General features: G+C 43.5%; 2 protein-coding genes across 2 annotated transcripts in view; one reads left to right on the plus strand and one right to left on the minus strand.

Annotated features, from left to right (window-relative positions):
* bcl2l1 (BCL2 like 1) overlaps nt 1-12,554 on the plus strand; it is a 28,365-nt gene extending 15,811 nt beyond the window's left edge. The window contains exon 3 of the mRNA XM_041946386.1: nt 8,588-12,554. Coding sequence (XP_041802320.1) covers nt 8,588-8,731 — 144 coding nt within the window. The 3' untranslated portion in view covers nt 8,732-12,554. The remainder of the gene's footprint in view (nt 1-8,587) is intronic.
* Nucleotides 12,555-15,145: 2,591 nt separating this feature from the next.
* LOC121612493 lies at nt 15,146-19,439 on the minus strand. The gene is made up of 5 exons (XM_041945403.1): nt 19,285-19,439; nt 17,242-17,341; nt 16,367-16,531; nt 15,825-15,956; nt 15,146-15,573 (listed from the first exon to the last, which is right to left on the minus strand). The coding sequence occupies exons 2-5, from the start codon at nt 17,339-17,341 to the stop codon at nt 15,440-15,442; spliced, it is 531 nt and encodes a 176-aa protein (XP_041801337.1). The 5' UTR covers nt 19,285-19,439; the 3' UTR covers nt 15,146-15,439.
* Between the last annotated feature and the right edge of the window lie 327 nt (nt 19,440-19,766).

Raw genomic sequence — 19,766 nt, forward strand, 5'->3', positions numbered from 1 at the left:
CCCACTCCTCTACAGAGGAGTTTTGGAGCTGAAAGCGGTCACCACCCTCAGCGAGGCACTGCCTGCTCACTGAGTTTGGCCACGTCCGGCTCTTTGAAGAGTCCTGCTGGATCCAAGCATTATCCTTTTTCACAGTGATGGACTGTGCTCCTGATTCAAAGCTTTGGAAATGGTTTTCTACCATCGCCCAAATATATGGCTTGACACAATTTGAATTCTGACATCCATGGAGAGTTTCTTGGAGTTCAGACCTTGGTTTTTAGTCTGACAAGTACTTGAATTGTGGGAACTTATGCGTATGCGTCTTTTGAAATCACACTCAATTGATTGAAACCGCCACTCCAGTCTCCAAGATAATCAAAGTAAACACGATGCACCCAATGCTGGAGCAAAGAGTCTGAATATTTATGTAAACATGGCGTACATTACAACAATATCCATTTTGTCGAAAGCTCATTAATGCAACTTTTTGTACTAAATTGTGGCTGATGTAATTGGATTTGTCAAATACAGTATGTCATCCAGCATGACACGGGTTACTACAGTGTGTCTGTGTTTCCTCAGGTGCTTGGTCTGAATCCTGGAAGTTAATCTGCTGTTTCTTTTGATCTTACCGCGATCCTCTGATCAGCTCATGGACTGTTTGTCACAGTGTAAGGCAGAGGTCATAGCACACACATCCCATTCGCTCACTTACCACACACTCCCATAGTACACACTCTTCTAATATGACGTCATCTTGTTTCACCAGCCAGAACATCATGACACCACCCGATGACAGCCGGTGAACAGCATTTTGTCACACGGATGCAACAGTGACTTTACGCAATAAACAAAAACACAAGGTGTGCTGTGTTCCACCCTGTACTCTGTGTGTGTGTGTGTGTGTGTGTGTGTGTGTGCACAGGGCCACTCAGTGCTCACGTGTACAGATCCCAAATGTTGAAGCTTGCAGGACGTGTTGCTCAGCTACATCCAAGACAGATGACATTTTTAAGTGTATTAAGAGCCTGCTTTTTCTCGTGTGACTCTTGGGGACCGTCTGGCTTCTCTTTTCCTGCCTCAGACTCAGTCTGGATGCTTTGCCTTCTCGCCTCTGGTTTCTAATCCATTTTGTTAAGGGTCTCATCCTCTCATCCAAAGCCATCAATCACACAGGTTGAACAAGGTTAAAGGATTCTTAAGAACTGCTCTTCTGCAGTATTGTCTTCAGCTCTAGACAGCCCTCTCAAAGGCGAGGAAATACACCCGATTTGATTACAGTAAACTGTAGAAGTTGTCAGTCACTGCTGGTTCGAATGTCTGCCTTAGATTCAGTCGACAAGGGTAAAGGACAGTATAAACTTTCCCCTGCCTTGCATTCCTTTCAGGTAGTACACACTGGTCACTCATTCACTCACTCACACACACACGCACACACACACATACACACACACACCCGCCCACACAGATATAGAGATATGCCCTTCTTGACACATGCACATGGAATTTAAAACACGCTCATGATGGTTTGGAGTTGTGTGTGTGTATATCCTATGACTGGCACAGTGTCACAGAGTTGGGGTTTGGTGCCAGGAAAGGTTCTGAACTAAATCCCAAATATATATTAGAACTGGGAATTCTTTAAAAAACCCGTGGGAGTGTTGATTTTGCTTATCAGTTCAAGTCTAAGAGCCAGAATAAAAAACAGAAACACAAGAGTGTTTAAAAAGCTAAAAGCACCGAAACCTTACCCACTTCTCTCTGTCTCATCAGAGAAAAATTCAGCCATGATTGATCTGTTTATTTGTTTGTCTCTTTCCCACAATGCCCGGCTCCCCGTAGGGCATGACCCCCAGCAGTTCCAGTAACTTCCCAGTTTTCCTCTCTCTGCATGGGACTGGTTCAAAGCTGGTTGATCTAGATTGTTTTTGTCAAGTCATTGCTATTCAGAGGGAGTGTTAAATACACACACACACACACACACACACACACACACACACACACACACACACACACTCAAAGTGGCCCCTATGTGTGAGAGTGCATGGTGTGTCCAAGTGGAAAAGCCTTTGTCAGCTTTCTATCATGGCCGAGAACTTTGCAGTGAACGACACTGAACCCTCTAGAATTGTGTGAATGGGATGTTCAGCTTCCTTTCTAACGTCAGCACCGTTTTGTCACAGCTGCTATCTTTGCATCCAGTTTCCATCCATCGCTTGTGGCCAGTGTGGCCTGAACGTCATGTGCTCTGTGGCTTCCTAGAAAGCGTCCTTGTCTGTTGAAAGCGAGCTGTCTAGCTCAGATGCTGCACACGCAGAGACAGAGGGACTCTGACACTGACCTTTTAAAACAAACCTGTTCATCTGTATTGAGGACTTCGTACTCTAGTCCAGTAAATGTAGTGCTAATCCAATGACATGAAAATCAGAGCTGCAACTAATGAGTTTTCTTGTTGCCAGTGAATATGTTGAGTATAGGTAGGTATAATTGATCCTCTACACAGTATGTATCTTAGAAAACACACATTTTACACACACAGCTATTGTGTTGAAGGAAATCCACATCTACTCTGTTAGACATAGACACATCAGAGACCCTTGTCCAATATGCCTCTACCCCTTTGGATGAAGTCACCTCGATCACTGGACGAGTGGTCTATTAGAGGCCGCCATAGGCCCATGAAAGTCTTCCCATTGGAAAAACTGTTTCTATCCTTTTGTGTTACAGTATTAGGTATTTCACGAATCCAGTTAAATTGCATTTTCTGCTGACAAAATAACTTTGATCCATTTCAGGAGGCCCTCAAAAATGGCTTAACAAATACTGTATTTGATATTTCTGCTTCTTAAATTATGTCAATTGTCAAAATTGTTGTTTGTTGATTTTGTCAGTCAACAGTTCTGTAAGTATTTAGAAATATTACCATTCATGAAAACATTTTCTGGTTTGTCGACCTTTGGTCATTGTAATATTCTAGAAATACTATTCCAATATCCGCTCACACAGCCTGATCCCAGCATTCAGCCTGACATCATGACTGCTCATACGATTACTAATATTAACGCAGCGTGCCTTTTCAAAGTGTCCCCAAGTTATTGAATTTCAATTCATCTCCAGCCCCATTTTGCCTAAAAGGAAAAGGATGTGAGATGTTAATTGTGTGTGTGTGTGTGTGTGTGTGTGTTGTGGTCAGGGGGTTTCAAAATCAGGAGATTTGACTGTTGCAGCCTGTTATGGTGCAACACCGGAGCAACCGTCAAGTCAGAGGTGATGAATGGGAAGCTGCTGCTAATGATCGTTAAAACGCTGCTTCTCCACATGTAGTATTGGGCCATTTATCAGCCACAGGACGGACCTACAGGCCCAGACACACTCGCACACATCACACACGCTAATCAGCTGCTTTCCCGTAGCCGTGGCAACCAACTGCAGAATCTCCCTGTGCCCCTTCACTGTTCCTCTCCCTTTCTCTCTTACATCCACCCCTTTGCTTTCATGAGCTAATCCTTCCCTCATCCTTTTGCTTTTCTCCCTGGCTGACGAAGAAAGACAAAGTTAAAGACAGAGAAAAGTGGGAAAAAAAAACAGAGACGAGGCCTGAAAGGGCTTCGCAGGCTGCTGCCTAGCACCTGATTTCCTCTGGGAGCGGAGCGAAGATAAAGAAATAAAGGTGTGACCGTGTGAAAGGGAAAGGGAGAGAGCAGATAAAGACTGGGTTTACCTACCAGGTGCGGCAAGAGAAGCATATCAAACCAACAGTGCTGCCTTGACACGTAGTGAGCTGACTGGTAACGCTGGTAAAGAAATAAACCAGGGTCCCCTCAGGTATTCTGCTGATGGTTTATTGACACTACACCGAAGATATATTTTCTGATTCCCAAGTGAAGTAATGAAGTTTATAAGCAGGTAGGTAATGAAATAACTGACAGAACATCATCCTTTTATTATATTTGGAATTCTGTGTTGCTTGATAATGGTAAAATGAAGCCCAAGTGGAACTGAGGATGATGAGGGCAAAGGTGGAGAGCAGGAACTACAGCAGATAGCTGGAGACCCTAATGATGACCCATAAATGATCCGATTTATGTTTTGATTTTAAATATAGGTACGACCGTTGACCACAGTGTATCGTGACACCATTGATGACTCCGGTGCCGCCAGTGGAAAGGTTGTGTTGCAGTGTTGGATATTATTACATTTGAATATGTCAAGTGACAGGAAATGTTACAAACCCTCTCAGTCCTCAGCACTGGATGATCTGTTCCGTCATTACTATGAACACACACACACACACACACACAGTAGTTTATTTTGACAGACTGTCCTGCTGCCTGAAATACTCAGTGTAGCAACTAATGTGTATTAATCCGCAGCTGAAAATGGTCCCCAAAAAATGCACTGTTTCCTTCTGTTTGAGTAATGTTTGCAAAAAGCTACAGTGCCCAGCTTCTTTAGAAAACTATTTAGCCTTTTAAATGAATGAATGTATATAGCTGTGAGCTGTCTTTGAAGATGTGCATAGTTAGTAGGAGGCAGTGGGCTCAGGTAGAGAGCCGTAGACTGGGAAGGTCAGAGATTAGAGAAACAGAATAACTCATTGTCGGCTTTGATCTTTATAAGATTTGTTGACAATAACAAAATTGTAGAATGTCGCCAGCCTTACCCTTCGAGCCGTTATGTCCCCTCTGGGCTGTGTGTGCTATTCCAATTACATAAAATGAGCCTGTCTGCTGCAATAACCCCTGTAAGTGCCGCTCCAAACTCCTTCAATAAGCCCAGCTGACATGAAAGGTTTATCCACTTATGGACACATTTGTGGGGATTGTGGTAGAGATCGTTTTAACCATCTTAAACATTTTTTTGCAACAGCATTTCTACATTTTAATATACTTAAAGCTTGCATAAAGTAATTGTAGACATTTACTGTTGAGCTAAGGTGTATTTGAGCAAATTGACAATGTCCTCTCTAATTGAAACTTCAGTTAAGTATTGATCATTAAAGCTCTTGTACAAATGTATTTAATTAGTAGAATATTATCATCAGACAAAAGAGAGCTATGAACACTAACTCCATCCTTTCCAGGATGCTACTCTCATACCCAATCATGATGCTATCACCTGTTACCAATCAACCTGTTTACCTGTGGAATGATCCAAACAGGTGTTTTTCCCAGTCTGTTGTTGCTCCTGTCCCGACTTGGCTGAAACACGTTGCTGCAACAAATTCAGAATAAGCAGATGTTTACAAAAATCAATGAAGCTGATGAGGTCAAACATTAAATACATTGTCTCTGTGCTGTTTTCAGTTGAGTATACGTCAAAAAGGGCGAGCAAATTATCACATTCTGCTTAATTTATGTTTTTTTGTTTATCTTAATTTATGGCCTCTGCCACTGAATGATAACATGTCCCGACATGTCAGTTTTACAGATGTCAGTCACCACCACAAGGTGCTGTACTTTGTTCTCAACACCCACATTGCTCGCATTGTTCTGAAATAATTCACAGGAAGGGATAGGCAGTGGTCAAACTGCACTGAATCATCTTACAGGATGTACAATACTGTCGAATCACACTGTGATTCTGTGTCATTATTTACTTAAGAAGTATTTGTCAATCCCTTGTGGCTAATCCAAACTGCTTTACTTTAATGCAGCTCAATTATGGTGAGCCTCCCTCCACGTTTCCATCTGTGTCGTTGGTAACATTGATGCTTAACTCAGCAGCCAGTTTCTCTTTTCTGAAAACGTTCATGTGCTTTATCACGTTGTAGGAGGTCAGGGTGAGGCTGAAGACAGATATTTACTCTGGCAGCTTCCTCACAAGCATACAGTAAAGAGAGGCTCTTTGATTCCTCACAGTCATTAACAAGACCTTGGTCAGGTGGATCAGAGGGTCAGTATGTAAGACCACACTGTTCCAGTTAGAGATGAGGAATGATTATTGAGTTGAAGGTGAAATTCTGGCCTTGAGTGAGAGACAGAGCGGCCTCCAGTGAGACTCCCAAACCTCCTACATATTTTAGAAATTCCTAGTCATTCCTACTAAAATTCGCTCAGTGATTTCCAAAAAAAAAAGCTGGGCACTGCAGTTTTTAGTAAACATAACTCTGACAGGACGAAACTCTACTTTTGTTGGACTGTTTTCAGCTGCAGGTTCATACACACGTGCTTCTCCAGTGTGTGTCCCCAGCTGCAGGACAGTGTAGTTAGGTTTGACTCAAAATAAACCACAGTGTCCACGTTGGCCATAACGAAGGATCATGTCCCTCAGTGCAGCAGTGTGCCTCATTGATGTGTTTTCAATAGCCTTTGGACAACAATGGAGGTCCGTGGCACAGAGGAATATGCTATATCAGGCTCCAGACAATACTTGTTAACAGGATGCTTTTATTTTTGGTTTTTGACAATAGCAAATTGAAATATCACCACACTTACCCTTTAAGACATATTTGGTATAAAGAGCTCTATAACCTTGAAGATAAATGTGGCATTTGCATGTTGCTGTAACCAGTCTGACACCATCATATATATTATTGTGCTGACACATAAATTGAGCTGTCAGTCAGTTACTGGTTAAGGTGAAGCGCACACCACAGATTGAGGTCACCAGCGCACCATCTCGCCCCTTATTTTCCACCAACACAAGCACTCCCTCATATTCTCAGAAATATATTAGCTACACAGCCAAGATTCGTTTTCTCAGAATCCCTCCCCAAAATCAGTCCCGTCCCGCATGTGTGTGTGATCTCATTGTGTGTGTGTTTCCTGCGTACTCGGAGGCCAGTGAGTGTCATATTCTGGTTTTAGCATCGCAGTGGTTCGCTGGTGGTTGTCACGGCGTCAGGCAGCAAGAGAAGCTGGGGCGTGAAGGAAAGTCGGCTGCACAGTTCTGTTATCCAGCACAATCAGAACGACTCCTGGAATGTCTCAGGAATGATACACTACGCCCCCTCCTTCCTCCTGGTCTCTCAAGCCCTTTCTGTCTGCGAACCGCCTCTGTCACTCCCCCTTTACCTGTAGCTATTGTTCACTCAGAAAGCAGGTTTAGTGAAACCTTGAGTTTGTATACTCATAAGTTTCCCTCAGCATCATGAAGCTGCATGCACACAGACACACCGATCAGTCAGTAACCGTAATAATGGCCTAACCCATTCTTCCTGGGTGAGGTTACAGTCACAGCTCTGTCAGTGAAGTATCTTCTCTTTTTGTATATGTGTTATATTTTGTATTTATCGTCAGTTGCTGCCGTCTGTGTTTTGTCCCTGTCATGTGACAGCTGAATAAATAGATTTGATAAATGATTTCAACACTTCATCATCCATTAAGGAAACCCAGGTCTGGTAAATGATGAATGAGTAGACCACAATGATTTAAAGTTAAGTGCTGACTTGACTCAGACTCATTTGCTGCTGCCTCACTGTGTTTTTAAAGATACACATCAGACGTTAATCCTCGAAGCTCCACTGGATTAAAATGGATACCTGTTGCCATGGGGAATTTGATGATGGCTTTTTTTCCAATAGCCATGCACGTGGTTAACAGGTGCGGGGTTTATCATCTTGGGGTTAGTCAACCCAGAGTTCAGGGTTAGGCTCTGAGATCGCTGAACAGGCTCTCCTCCAATCGAGCTATAATAATATCCTCTGCTTAATTACTTGCTGTTTCCAGTAACACCCCCCCTTCTCTGTTCTTTCACTCTCTTCTTCCTGGCTCCTATCTCAGCAGAGTTTCCAGTAACAGTCCCCCCCCTTGCTCCCCCCAGTGAAAGACCTTCTGTCCCGCTTGGCCTGTTGAATCTACCTCTGACTAAGAATCAGACATCTGAATTAGTCATTTTCAAATGTATTCAGATGAGATGCTCATGATGTGCTCTTAAGAAGGAACATTAGTTATATCATGTTTAGTGTGGTTTGAAGTGTGGACATCATGACTCAGTGGGCCACGTCCAGATCAGCTGATCTGCTGTTGTGTGTTTATATGTGAGATTTGACTCTAACTGGCTCCTCCTTGTGGCCAGACATTAAAACTGCTCATTTCCAGGAAATGATTTCAGTGGGCGGCTGTGTAGGCTTGGCAATCTGAGCACAACAGTGGGAAAGAATGTCAGCAACAACAACGGTTCTGCAGGGATCTGCTGCAGAACTTGATGGGATGCTGGGGAGGGGAGGGGAGGTGGAGCATTTTAAAAGCTGGAGTTTTCGTCACCGGATCCTGATGCAAAATTTAACGATGTGGATTTTTCCTTCAGTCTTGTTGTGACTGTGCACAGCATCGATGCAGGTGGCTTTTGTGGCTTTTTGCTGGTCGAGAGGCTGTCTTACCTGTATGATCACGGCGTGCATGGAAACTTCCACATGTGACTGTGTGGGTTGTGCCAGTCATATGGATACCGCGCTGTGGGTATTTTAGTAGCAGTTTGACCTTTACAGGAGGGAATCTACCTGACTCTGAACCTGCTGCTGGCAGGTGGTTTTTAAGGGCAGTTTCAGGGAATGCCTGTGGGGTTTTTTTCACATTTGAATACATCTCACATAGTCAGCAGCACATGTGCTTGTGTTAACCCCTTCCTTTCTCCTTTTTCTCTCTTTTTTCATGTCTGCCAGGAGCGCTTTGCCGAAATCTTCGGGCAGGACGCGGCGGCAGAGAGCAGGAGGTCTCAGGAGAGTTTCAAGAAGTGGCTGCTGGCGGGAATGACCCTGGTGACCGGGGTCGTGGTGGGCTCACTCATCGCCCAGAAACGCCTGTGAAGAGAGATGCACGGCAACCTTCCCAGCTCTCTTCCCCTACCTGCCTCCTTCTCTCCCCTCAACCTACACACCATGGAAGTACAAATGAAGGTCCTGTTTGTGTCGTCAGAACTGCTGATGATGTTTACTCTTTTTTTCCCCCCTCACACATCCCACAGCGGACCAAGAATCCTCACATGTTGTTGAACTTTTGAGTAAAAGACAGAAGAGTCACTGTTATCCATTTGTTCACCTTCTTGCACCCTGATGAAAATCCGTGCGTATACAGGGGCAGACATGTTATTCTTTTATTCACCGAACCAGCTGTTCCTTCTGTTCCTCTTTTTTCCTCTGGTTCCTGTATTATTTTTCTTTCTTCATGTTTGTATGTATTAGTTTTTAACAAATTTTGGTTTCCCATTTTTGCTCTCAAAAGAGACTGAGTCTTCACAGTTAACCCAAACCTGTCTGATAAATAGGGTCAGTGTGTTTTAGGGCCAGGGCTCATCTACATGTGACGTCTGTCTCGAAGCCTGTTTTGTTGCTCGTCCCACAGACAGCTCTACAATAGCTTTGTACGTGCCATATGGAGAGTGAAAGCAGGGGAGGATGTAGCATCTCCCCCTGAACAGCTTCTGTAGTTCCTATTTCCTGCCAACCATCCTGATCACAACACATAAAGTATAACATCCTAGTCCATGGCTCCATACACTGATTGTTTTGTCTTTGTCTTGGTTTTGTATGAATGGTGAGCAGATTTTAGTTAATAAAACATGGGAGTCTTAAAACCTAATGGGACAATAACTCCCCCGCTCGTTTGTGTCTGTTGGTGTGTTTGGTTTTAGATTTGTGAACCTTCAAACCCTCACCGCTCCCGCTGATCTGTGCTTCACGGTCGTACTTGGCCTTGGTTTCATCCTGTTAGCCTGCTGAGTGCCAGACCACTTTGTGTGGGAAGCTCTCAGAAGAAGAATGACTGCGCTTCATACAAGTCATACAAGCAGGGCGCCGTGGCACAGACCCTCCATGTTTACTACACAGTAGCTGAAGAATGCAGCAAATACTGTAGCAACACAAACGATAGAGCAGCACCGGTCACAGCGACACTCAGCATCACAGACTCTCGTCTAGACTGAAGGGTTGGATGTTTGGATTCAAGTTTTCATTTTGGTAACACTTTATTTTAAACCCCCCAACCTGCTGCCATAATTTAGTATTTATAAGCAGCATATATAAACAATTACTAAATGGTTAATATGCACCATAATATAGTTGTGAGCAGGTATGAGGACATTAATATAATTCTACTCAATTCTAACTTCTACAAAGCATCAATTAAACAATGAATGCAGCTGAAGAATCGCCTGCAGGGTGGTGCTAGCCATTGATTACACATTGATATTAGGCTGATGGCATCAGCAAATAACAAACAATCTTGATATGGATTGTGTGTGAGAGCAGCATACATGCCGAGCGGGACCTGTCGGAGCTCTCTGGTGGAGAATGTAACGGTGGCTGTGTTAACCTCCACCTTTTATCGACTGAGCTCTGATAACGACTGTGTTATACTGTTACTCATTAACTCCAGTTATAGATGCTAATTTAAAACTGTTGAGACAAAACATTCATACACATGATGTTCTTCTATCAGCGTGTTATAAACTGTGAATTCATTGTTTATAGAGCTGCAACAATTATGCGATTGATCAATAAATCAAGTCAAGCAGAAATAACAAACAAACTGGCTCCAGCTTCTCAGATGTGAGGATCTGCTCCTTTTGTCTTATGTTATATAATTCTATAATTAATGTCAATTAAATATTTTGAGCTTTTGGAGTCCTGGTCTGATAAAACAAGACATATTGACAACAAATGTGCCCTTTAGTTGCAGCTGGGTTTGAAATAAAGTGTTAGAGTCATTTCTGTCATAATTTTGCAATAAAATGCTAATCATGTGCTCCAGTGCTCAAACAGAAGACTGCTTCTCCCATTTTTCCCTCTATGTGCTAATTCAGTAATCAGTCCTTATTTTCAACCTTTAGTCGAATCTTCCGTTGACACAGATATGATTCATGTTACCGCCAGAGTGAACATCAAAGCCTTTTGAAGATTTATGTAGCAACCCGATGAAGCAGCTGTCTTTGAGGAGCTGATGCAGTTCTGCATCAGCTGTTCCTTTGAGTTAGATTTGATTAGAAATGTGTCATCATGCGTCTGTTTACCATCTTAAGCCAATCAGCAACTGTCGCCGGCTGTACGACCGTAAAAACTAGACACCCAAACCTTCATATCCCATCTCACACACGCTCACTCCAAGTTACCCAAGCATTGCCCCCCCCCCAGCCCCTCTTCTCCTCCTCCGTCCTCCCCAGACACCTCAAATCTGTCAATCTCCATCCGTCTCTCCTCCTCTCTGCCTCTCCATCCAGCTCCACCTCTTCCTCTTCAGTCCCCCGGCTGTCACTGCACCTAGTCACGTGTGTCAGTCACAGCTGGCCCACCTGCTGCTGCACACACACACACACACATTTGTAACACACACACCTGCCAGTCAGATGTAGTCCTCGAGAGACAGGGAGAGGAAGACCTCGTCTTTGTTTCGAAACGTCTTTCTATCTTTAATTTGAAGCCGAAGTCAGATGAGTGTTTGTCGCCTGGTGTTTCACGCACCAACAAACGGCTGCTCCAGTTATTTACTGGGAAAGGAGGGAAGGTGGGGGCTGCTCCTCCCTGTTCCAACATCTTCTCCCAGTGCTTTAATCTGGATCTTATTCTAAACACTGTCTGCAGCCAACACCAACATGCCCTGGTCCTATTCACATGTGTCATAGCGGCACAGTAAAGCACGACGCAGCTTTGGTGCTGCTCCAGATTCAGCCGTGTGGAACCCGCAGAGCAAACACTGTAAAAGATAAAGGCCTGGATATACACATGAAACCTCCATCACTATCTGCCAGTGCGAGTGTCAGAGATCAGCTGCGCCTCCATCCTTGAAGCGGGCCTCATCTCTCTTTATCCACGTCGACTTTTGCTCCTCTCCATCGCCATAGCTCACACAATCGAACATTTCCTTTCATGGATTTCTCTCTCTAAAGTCCTGATTACCGTCGAACAAACATTTCACCAAACAAACCGCATTGACTATTGATGAGCATCGACCTATAAATGCTTGTGTCCTGAGCATCTTATTAGCCAAGGTTAGCTCTCATACATTCCAGTACAGTATATATAAATCTATTTTTCTAGTGTAAGCCCCAACAAGAAGCTGCTCGCAGGCTTTTCTCTGCTGTCTTGGCCCTCACTGAAATAAGTTCCCTTCCCACCCATATGTGAGCGTGTTTGTGTGTGTGTGTGTGTGTGTGTGTGCGCGTGCATGTGTGTGAATTTCTGTGTGGCAAAATGTTCTTGAAGGAGGCACAAATGAAGGAAGTGTGGCAGCACTGGCACGATCCTATATATATATATGCTAGTTATTTAAACTGATTAGAATAGTACGTTAGCTTAGCAACATATTTAAGAAAAACAGAACTGATGGCTTTTAAACATTATTTATATATGGTGTAAAAAGCGTAATTGTGCCCCTTCAAATGGCCTTAAACTCCATCTTTACATTGATGTGAATTGTCATTCGTTGTGTTTTTGAGGATTATTGGACTGCCACTAGACAAGAAAATGCAAAGTAAGAGCATATTTTCAAAATGTGAGGTCTCCGATGCATTCTTGATGGTCATAAATACTACAGAGTTAAAGATCGCAACCATGTCCAATGGTCTGTTTGTGTCTTTGAATGCCATTGTAAAATTTTAAATTACATTGAACCTAATAAAGCCCATGTTGAAAGATATACTGAGTCTCTGTCTTGGATTGTGGGTGGGTGTGTTAAAGCATGAAGACATTATTATTATTATTGTTATTTATCTGAAGGCAGCATACATTGTATTTCTCCCACAGTTATTGAGGCAATACGTATTTTTTACATGTTTTTTGACATATTTTTTTCTTTTATGTTTTATTTTGCTTGTATAATATGTACATATTTATATTGTCTACTTTTTTTTGTATTTTGTTTTTTTAAACTTCTCTTTCTCTGTTGCCACTTTTCTTCCCACTGCTGTTCCATGCTGCTGTAATGCCCAAATTTGGGGATAAATAAAGTTTCATCTTATCTTACCTATGTAGTTAAATATGCAAGGTGTTTCTAGAAGAGGAAATCAGCCACAATGAGGTTCATTTTAGGCCCAAAATGTCTGCTTAACTCAGTTTGATAAAAAGGAAATTGTGCATGTAAAGAAGGTTAACCTTTACAATGAATGTGACGAGGAAATGCAGATAAAGAGAACTCATTTTATCCATTTGTTGGTTTAGCTCCAAGTTCCAACAATAAGCTCAATACACGAATAAGAGCTGCGGCTGATGGGACAGTTATTGGTTTTTGCAGATATTAAGTCATTAAATTAAGTATTAGACAAATTCAAGTTTTGACCTGATGATGGCACAAGACGAAAAGTCAGAGGATCACCAAAGTGATGACAGTTATTCTGACAGCAATCCATTCAGAAGATGGAATAGAGAGAAAGTTCACTCAGATCCACACATGTCAACTTCATGGTGGCACCAGAGGAAAAGTGACCAGAGTCAGCAGAATTCATCCTCTGGGGACCACGAACATCTGCTGAACACATGGCAATTAATCAAATAGGTGTTTAAATAAAGTGATGGACTGTCGGAGACTCTGACAGACCACATGACGGGTAGGTAGGCAGAATGTGATGTCCTATCTCTTACCTTTAAATGTGATTTAGTTGATTGTGATACGTATGAGGCTCTTTCTCCACCGTGTTTAGATGCCAGAAGACGAGTCCATTCATTCATACTGATATTTGATGCATTCCTTTCAATAAGGCGGTGAATTTGAAGCTTAGAGCCGCGCCCCTTAATGTATTTGTTAACACACTGCGTACCTGTTTCTGTAGAAGCGGTTCTTTTGGTTGGATGTACCCTCACACATTATCTACATAACCTTAACAATAACTCTGCTCTCACTTCCAATGATTCCTTTTCTAACTGTGAATAAAGATTTTGTTTTTTCTTGTGTTTGTTTCAAAGCACCTCCTAACACCTGGTGAAATGCAGTGGCCGAAGAAATACTCAGATCCTAAAAGAGGCAATACAAAAATGAGTCAAAAGCCCTGCAATTAAAGTATCATCAGCAAAATGTCAGTAAAAGTCACCATTACGCAGAAAATGTCATGCCCCCAGTTTCTCTCTCCCCCCTTCTTTCTTTCTTTTCTCCACAGGTGCTGGTGAGTGAGGCACGTGAGCAGGAACGGGCAGGTGCAGCTGATCTACAATCAACCCAACTCTCTCCAGCGGCAGCAGGGAGTTGTCCTCCAGTATTCATTCAGCCTCCCATAAAAGACGACAGCAGACCACTACTCAGCGCCGGATCGTAGAATATCAGCAGTTAGTTAACCCTGTCTTGCTCAGTTTAAACCTGTTGTTGCTCATTCCGCCTGGCTAATTGTTTTTCTCTGCTCTGCTCAGCTTCGTCACTCTCCGCTGCCTGCTGCCACTCTGGACTCGCATCGTCTCAGCTGCTCACCCCTCCTGGAAAAGACCCTTGGCATTCATCTCTCTCCTTCTGCTGCACCTGCCCGGACACACTCACCTCCATCTCTCGGACCTGCCACGCTGCCTCACCACCCACCTTCTTCCTGCCGTATTCTCACAAAGTCTGTAAGCCTCAGTCTCTTGCCTGACCCGAAATAGAGCTTGTTATTTAAACAAACCTAGGTTAGTTAGTCTTGTGTTTTATTGTTAAGTTCAGTTAGTCAGGTTAGTATTTTCTACTTTGTTAGTTTCTGTCTGTCCTCTCGCGAGCACTAAAGAATTAGTTTCCCAGTTTTGTTGTACCTGGAAGACTCATTTGTTGTTGAATAAACCCTTTTGTTGTACGCTCTGTCTGCCGTGTCATTGTCCGCACTTGAACCTCTGAACCAGATCCATAACAGAAAAGAATGCAAAACCCCAATTTTTATAAAGCTTCTCCTGTCTACAAGTGAGTTATAAAAGTTTGTTTAGTTAAGTAGTTTAGTTTATCTTTGTTTTTATTCTAAATAAACTCATTAAAAATGTCTATCTTGAAATAGGAAACAATAAACCTGTAGTATCATCATGAAAAACCTGATTTTAAAAGTAATATGTTGCATTGAAAACAGGTTGAAATATGCCTACTTCAGACTCTAATTATAGATTAAAACAGCAGATTAAAGCACAACATTTCTCCCTCAAATATAATGAAGTAGCGCTATGATGTTCCATAAAATGTAAGTACAAGTACGTACATAAACACGCAGGTACTTGTGCTTAAATAAAGAACCTGAGTAAAGCTCCACCGCTGGAGCAATGAATAAATCAGATTCTGAGTTTTAATAGTGTTGTTTTTGGACAGAGACATAAGCAAAACTTTATTATTACTGTATGTGGTTATAACAGGATGGACACAGTCGTCACCATGACAGAAGGCTTTGGTGGCTGGAGAAGAGGCGACTGACTGAGAGCCACAGGTGGCACAGAGTAAAATGACCCCAGAGATGCTGACTGACGGTGGACAGACCCCATCTTTCTAGTGGTTCTGACAGCTGTAATGCAACATTCAAACAACAGCAGCTTCACAGACGTGTCTCTGAGGTGACAGGTCCAAACTCTGCCCCGCCTCAGCCACGGCCTCTACTTCCACTGGCCCTTCTCGTAGTCCCACTTGGATGAGATGCCCTGGATGGGGTTGACCCTCATGTCCAGCATCCTCTTCAGCTGCTTGGCCTGCCACTCGTCGTCAAAGGTCCTGGGGCGTGTGGGGTAGACTAGATCAAACAAGGGATAGAGTCACATGTCGCGGATTAACATTTATTCTGACATTTTCACCATTTAAACACTCGTAAGATTAACTGCAGCCTGAGGTCCACATGGATGAGCCACTTCCATATCTCTGGTACTGTGCATGCTGGCTAACCGGGACTCCTTAAAGGAACAGAGCCATCAGTAATGTTATTAGTGACAGCTGTGCTTTTTCTGCTTTGAGACAAAAGAAGGTCTGTCGGAGACTGTGATTCACCATAAACTCTCTGCCACCAGACCACCAGGCCAGTGAAGCCCAGGAAGAGGAAGATGCCCCCCATCACAGTCTTCCACTCTGCTGACATCTGGTTCATCTCCGGGTAGGTCTGATGGAACATCAGCCGGTACACTGCGTTGGGAGAGAGGGGAAGTGAAGGAAAGGAGGGGTGGGTGAGACAGAGGTCAAGAAGAGAAATAAGGGAAGTGTACCATTGTGGAAGTCTTTTTCCTTTCTTTTGCTCCATATTGTGTCACTATGGTAATATTTCTTGATCCAATGTCTGTTGAATTTATTCAGTGAGACTAGACTGATGAAGTCTAAGGGTGTCTACTGACCATATAGCTGCAGCCCCCTCTGTTTGTCACTATCATATGAGGCCAAAACAAGAAGCTACATATGACCCCAGTCTGGTCTTGTGACAGCTTGGACTCTTGCCTCATTGATGGATCATTGTCACTATCATTTCATTGACAGTATTATCGTCACTGTTGTCGTGGTTACTGTCTACTGTCTCCGCCTGTGAGTGAAGGAGAACCTACAGGCGATCTTCTCCTCTTTGGTCAGCTGGCTCCAGGGTCCTTTCTCCTTCTGTTTCAGGCTCTTGTCAGCGTCAGTCAGGACATCTTTGTAGGCTCTGTCAGGCAGAGGGGTGTCCCGGCGGTCCCAGTACATTGGCTGAGACATGTCCACCGTCTCTGTCACCTCTGGATGGACAGAGACAGGAAGGGTCACTTTTGGAACTAGCTGCTGTACCGATTTACAGTCAAGATTTCAGAAAAAAATAGCCCTGGATTATGTGCATACACTTGGTTAAACCCAACATCCATCTCTGTGCAAGGCTGTCTAGTCATGATGGTGCAGCAGCGCCATCTGCTGCTGTGAGCCCACTTTAGACCTTGGCAGCCCGTTCTGATACATCAACTTCATAAATAATGGAAAAAAGGTGCATTAAATTGACACACGGAGAACGATTTATTGATCTACGTGTGTTTATTTACATCTGCTTTCATGCAGCTTAACCTGCTGCTTTCAAACTGCTGTGTTCTTCATATTTGCACCTATTTCAGCCACATTAGCAAGCTCATAAAAAGGTTTTGGGAGTAACATGTAAAGGTGCTCCAACAAATTCTGACCCCCATCAGATCCTGTGATTCTCGAGGGTTTACTACACAAAAATGACCAATTAGGGTGGAGCAGGCGTGTTAGCGCTCCACAGACAGTCACACAGCTGAACACTACAGCGTCTGATCTGAACGTTTCTGACCCTCCCTGTATTAATGCAGCGAGTCTTCAGTAGCAGCAGCTATCAAAATATAAAAATGAAGTGGGATAAAATGTTTGGAGTGTCACAGTTTCATTCTTCCACAGTTCATGCAGGAAAGACTGTTGCTACAACACACGGGTGTCATGGTACCGTGGCCGTGGCTCGCCATCCTCACGCCACTGCTGGTCAAAGCCACTGTGGCACGCCTGGCCATGAAGCTTCCCAGGCGGCCTGCAGTCAGGTGGAGCATCTGGAAACAGTGACAGAAAAGTGTATTACATCTTATAACGGGGGCATCGCTTTGATGTAACTGCCTGTAAGCATCTTAAAGCTGATTATTAGTCATCGTCTCACTTTAGGAAGCCATAGTACACCTGCACAAAAATAAATACATAAAGTACAGCTGACTTCTTTCTATTATATAAGAAAGGATGTCAGAAAATAACCAGGGCTGCATATCGCGGCTTCAGCAGCCTGTCGAGGAGTGATACAAGAGGAGCGACCTACTTTAAGACGAGGGTGACTGAATTAGGTGGCAAAGACAAAAAAAATGAACCCCGTCCCCCCATGTATATATATGTTATATGTTTTTTTAGACTAATTAAGTTATGAGATTCAGCTGCTGGCTGACACTAATGCCTTCAGGTCCTGCAGGAAATCATTTAAAAAGTAATATTGTAGCTTGTACATTCTCCCATGACATGAACCCTACTTTTGGAAATTGTGTGTAATGTGCACAGTTTATATAAAGAGGGACCTGTTTCAAGGGCAAAACCACCTCATTCCAAATGAAGGTAGTGGTGCACAGTTGGACCTTTATTCATGGCAGGTGCTTTTGTTTTGTGCCTATAACCTGGATTGTTGTGAGTGTTTCTCATTTTCACTCTCTCTTTGACTAATAATTTGTTTACATGTACAACGACTAAGCTCGGACAGTGAATAACAAGCCCACATACAGCATCACTTTGTTACAGCGTAAATCATATTGTCAGCAGGACGGCAGCTCTGGAACACACAGCAAGCTGTCGGCTCATTCATGTCTCTCAGAAGAACACGAAGAGGAAGCAGTGAGCACAACCAGCAGTTCATTAAGGCAGGAAAGATGGCAGTTACATTATTAACAGTGGACATAATTGTCCCTGTGTGTTGTGAATCAGAAGAGCTAATTCAGTGTGTTGCATGCTGGTCTGGATGAATCCCTTCTTTCCCAGTCTGGTCACCACATTAGCCGTTACTGTTAAATACACCGCAGTGCAACGTAAAATGAAAACACAGCCACAATCAGAATTCAAGTTGTGACCTATAAATGTTCAGATACCACAACATATTTAATGCGGCCCGATTATTGACGCTCCAGTGATCATCAGTCTGATGATACGGGCATTTCTGTAAAATGTTTTTTGTATTGTTTGAGGGTCAGTGAAATGCAGCAGATCATGTTGTGGAACACACAACAGTGCAGCATCAGTTGTTCTTGTTCGCAGTCTTTCTGAGTAATGAGGAATAATGTTAAAGTTATCTTTAAAAAGTTTCTCTCAAGTTGCTTTTGTGTCTGTACTTTCACCTGTCGTCCTGTGGCTTATCACACACACACACACACACACACACACACACACACACACGCAGCAAATTAAAATGGCGGATATTGGCAGATAGTCAATTTTGGAGTCCGAGCTGACCTTCTGAGAGGGAGACAGAAGTGAACAGAAACGTTAAACCTTTTACTATCCATAGAAAAATGAGTGAGTTGCTTTACTCCAGACAGTCTTCTCCCTGATGTTTTTACTGGAAGGAGCAGTGTTGCTCCATGCTTTCTCAAACATTGTGAAGACACAGCGAGTGTTTTATCCCTGCTGGGTGGAAAATGGCATGGAATTGAATTCAGCACTCGTTTTAAGCACTAGATAATGCTTTTATTTTGGTATAAAGCACCATTGGGTTTGGCTTACTTCAACCTGTCTCCAGAGCACTTTTAGTTTCAACACGGCTGCTGCACATTCATGCAGCTCTAGAAATCTCTCAGCTCGATCTGTGGGATCGAAACTGTTTACTCTCTCTTCTGCACGTCCGCCACCCTGCCTAGCTGCGTGGGGTTAGAGGAGGGGGAGTCTCGCCCTCTGTCATCCCCTCAAGTCTTCCTCGCCAAACACCACTGCAGTCTGTTTATTTGATCCGGCAAAGACAGATACTCACGGTAGTCGTATGGGAGTGAAACTGCAGAACTGGACGATGCAGATCTTGAGAGAAAAGGGCTGTTTAGGCCTTCTTTCTTTAGTTTCTTCGCTGCTCTTATCGCCACATATCAAGCAGGAACCAACTGGTGGGCGGGTGAGGGTGGATGGGAAGAGAGAGAGAGAGAGAGAGAGAGAGAGAGAGAGAGAGAGAGAGAGAGAGAGGGAGGGAGCTCAGAAAGGAGAGAAAGGAAGCAGTCCTGGTAAACAATCTAGAAAAACATGTGACAAAGAGAGAGAGAGAGAGTGTGTCGATTTTAGGTGCAGATCATAAATTTGGCACAGATTCTTCCTCTCATACTTCCCTCTCAAACACGCCTCTCGCTCTTCTCCAGACCGAGCAGAGGCTATGGGGTCGCTTTAGGTGAGGTTACATTAGGACACGGAGGGGACTATGTTTTGCAGTGGGCAGGAAATGGGAGTGTGCATGAGTGTGCGCATGTG

The sequence above is a fragment of the Chelmon rostratus genome, chromosome 10 (genome assembly GCF_017976325.1).
Source record: "Chelmon rostratus isolate fCheRos1 chromosome 10, fCheRos1.pri, whole genome shotgun sequence".
Classification (NCBI taxonomy): Eukaryota; Metazoa; Chordata; class Actinopteri; order Chaetodontiformes; family Chaetodontidae; genus Chelmon; species Chelmon rostratus.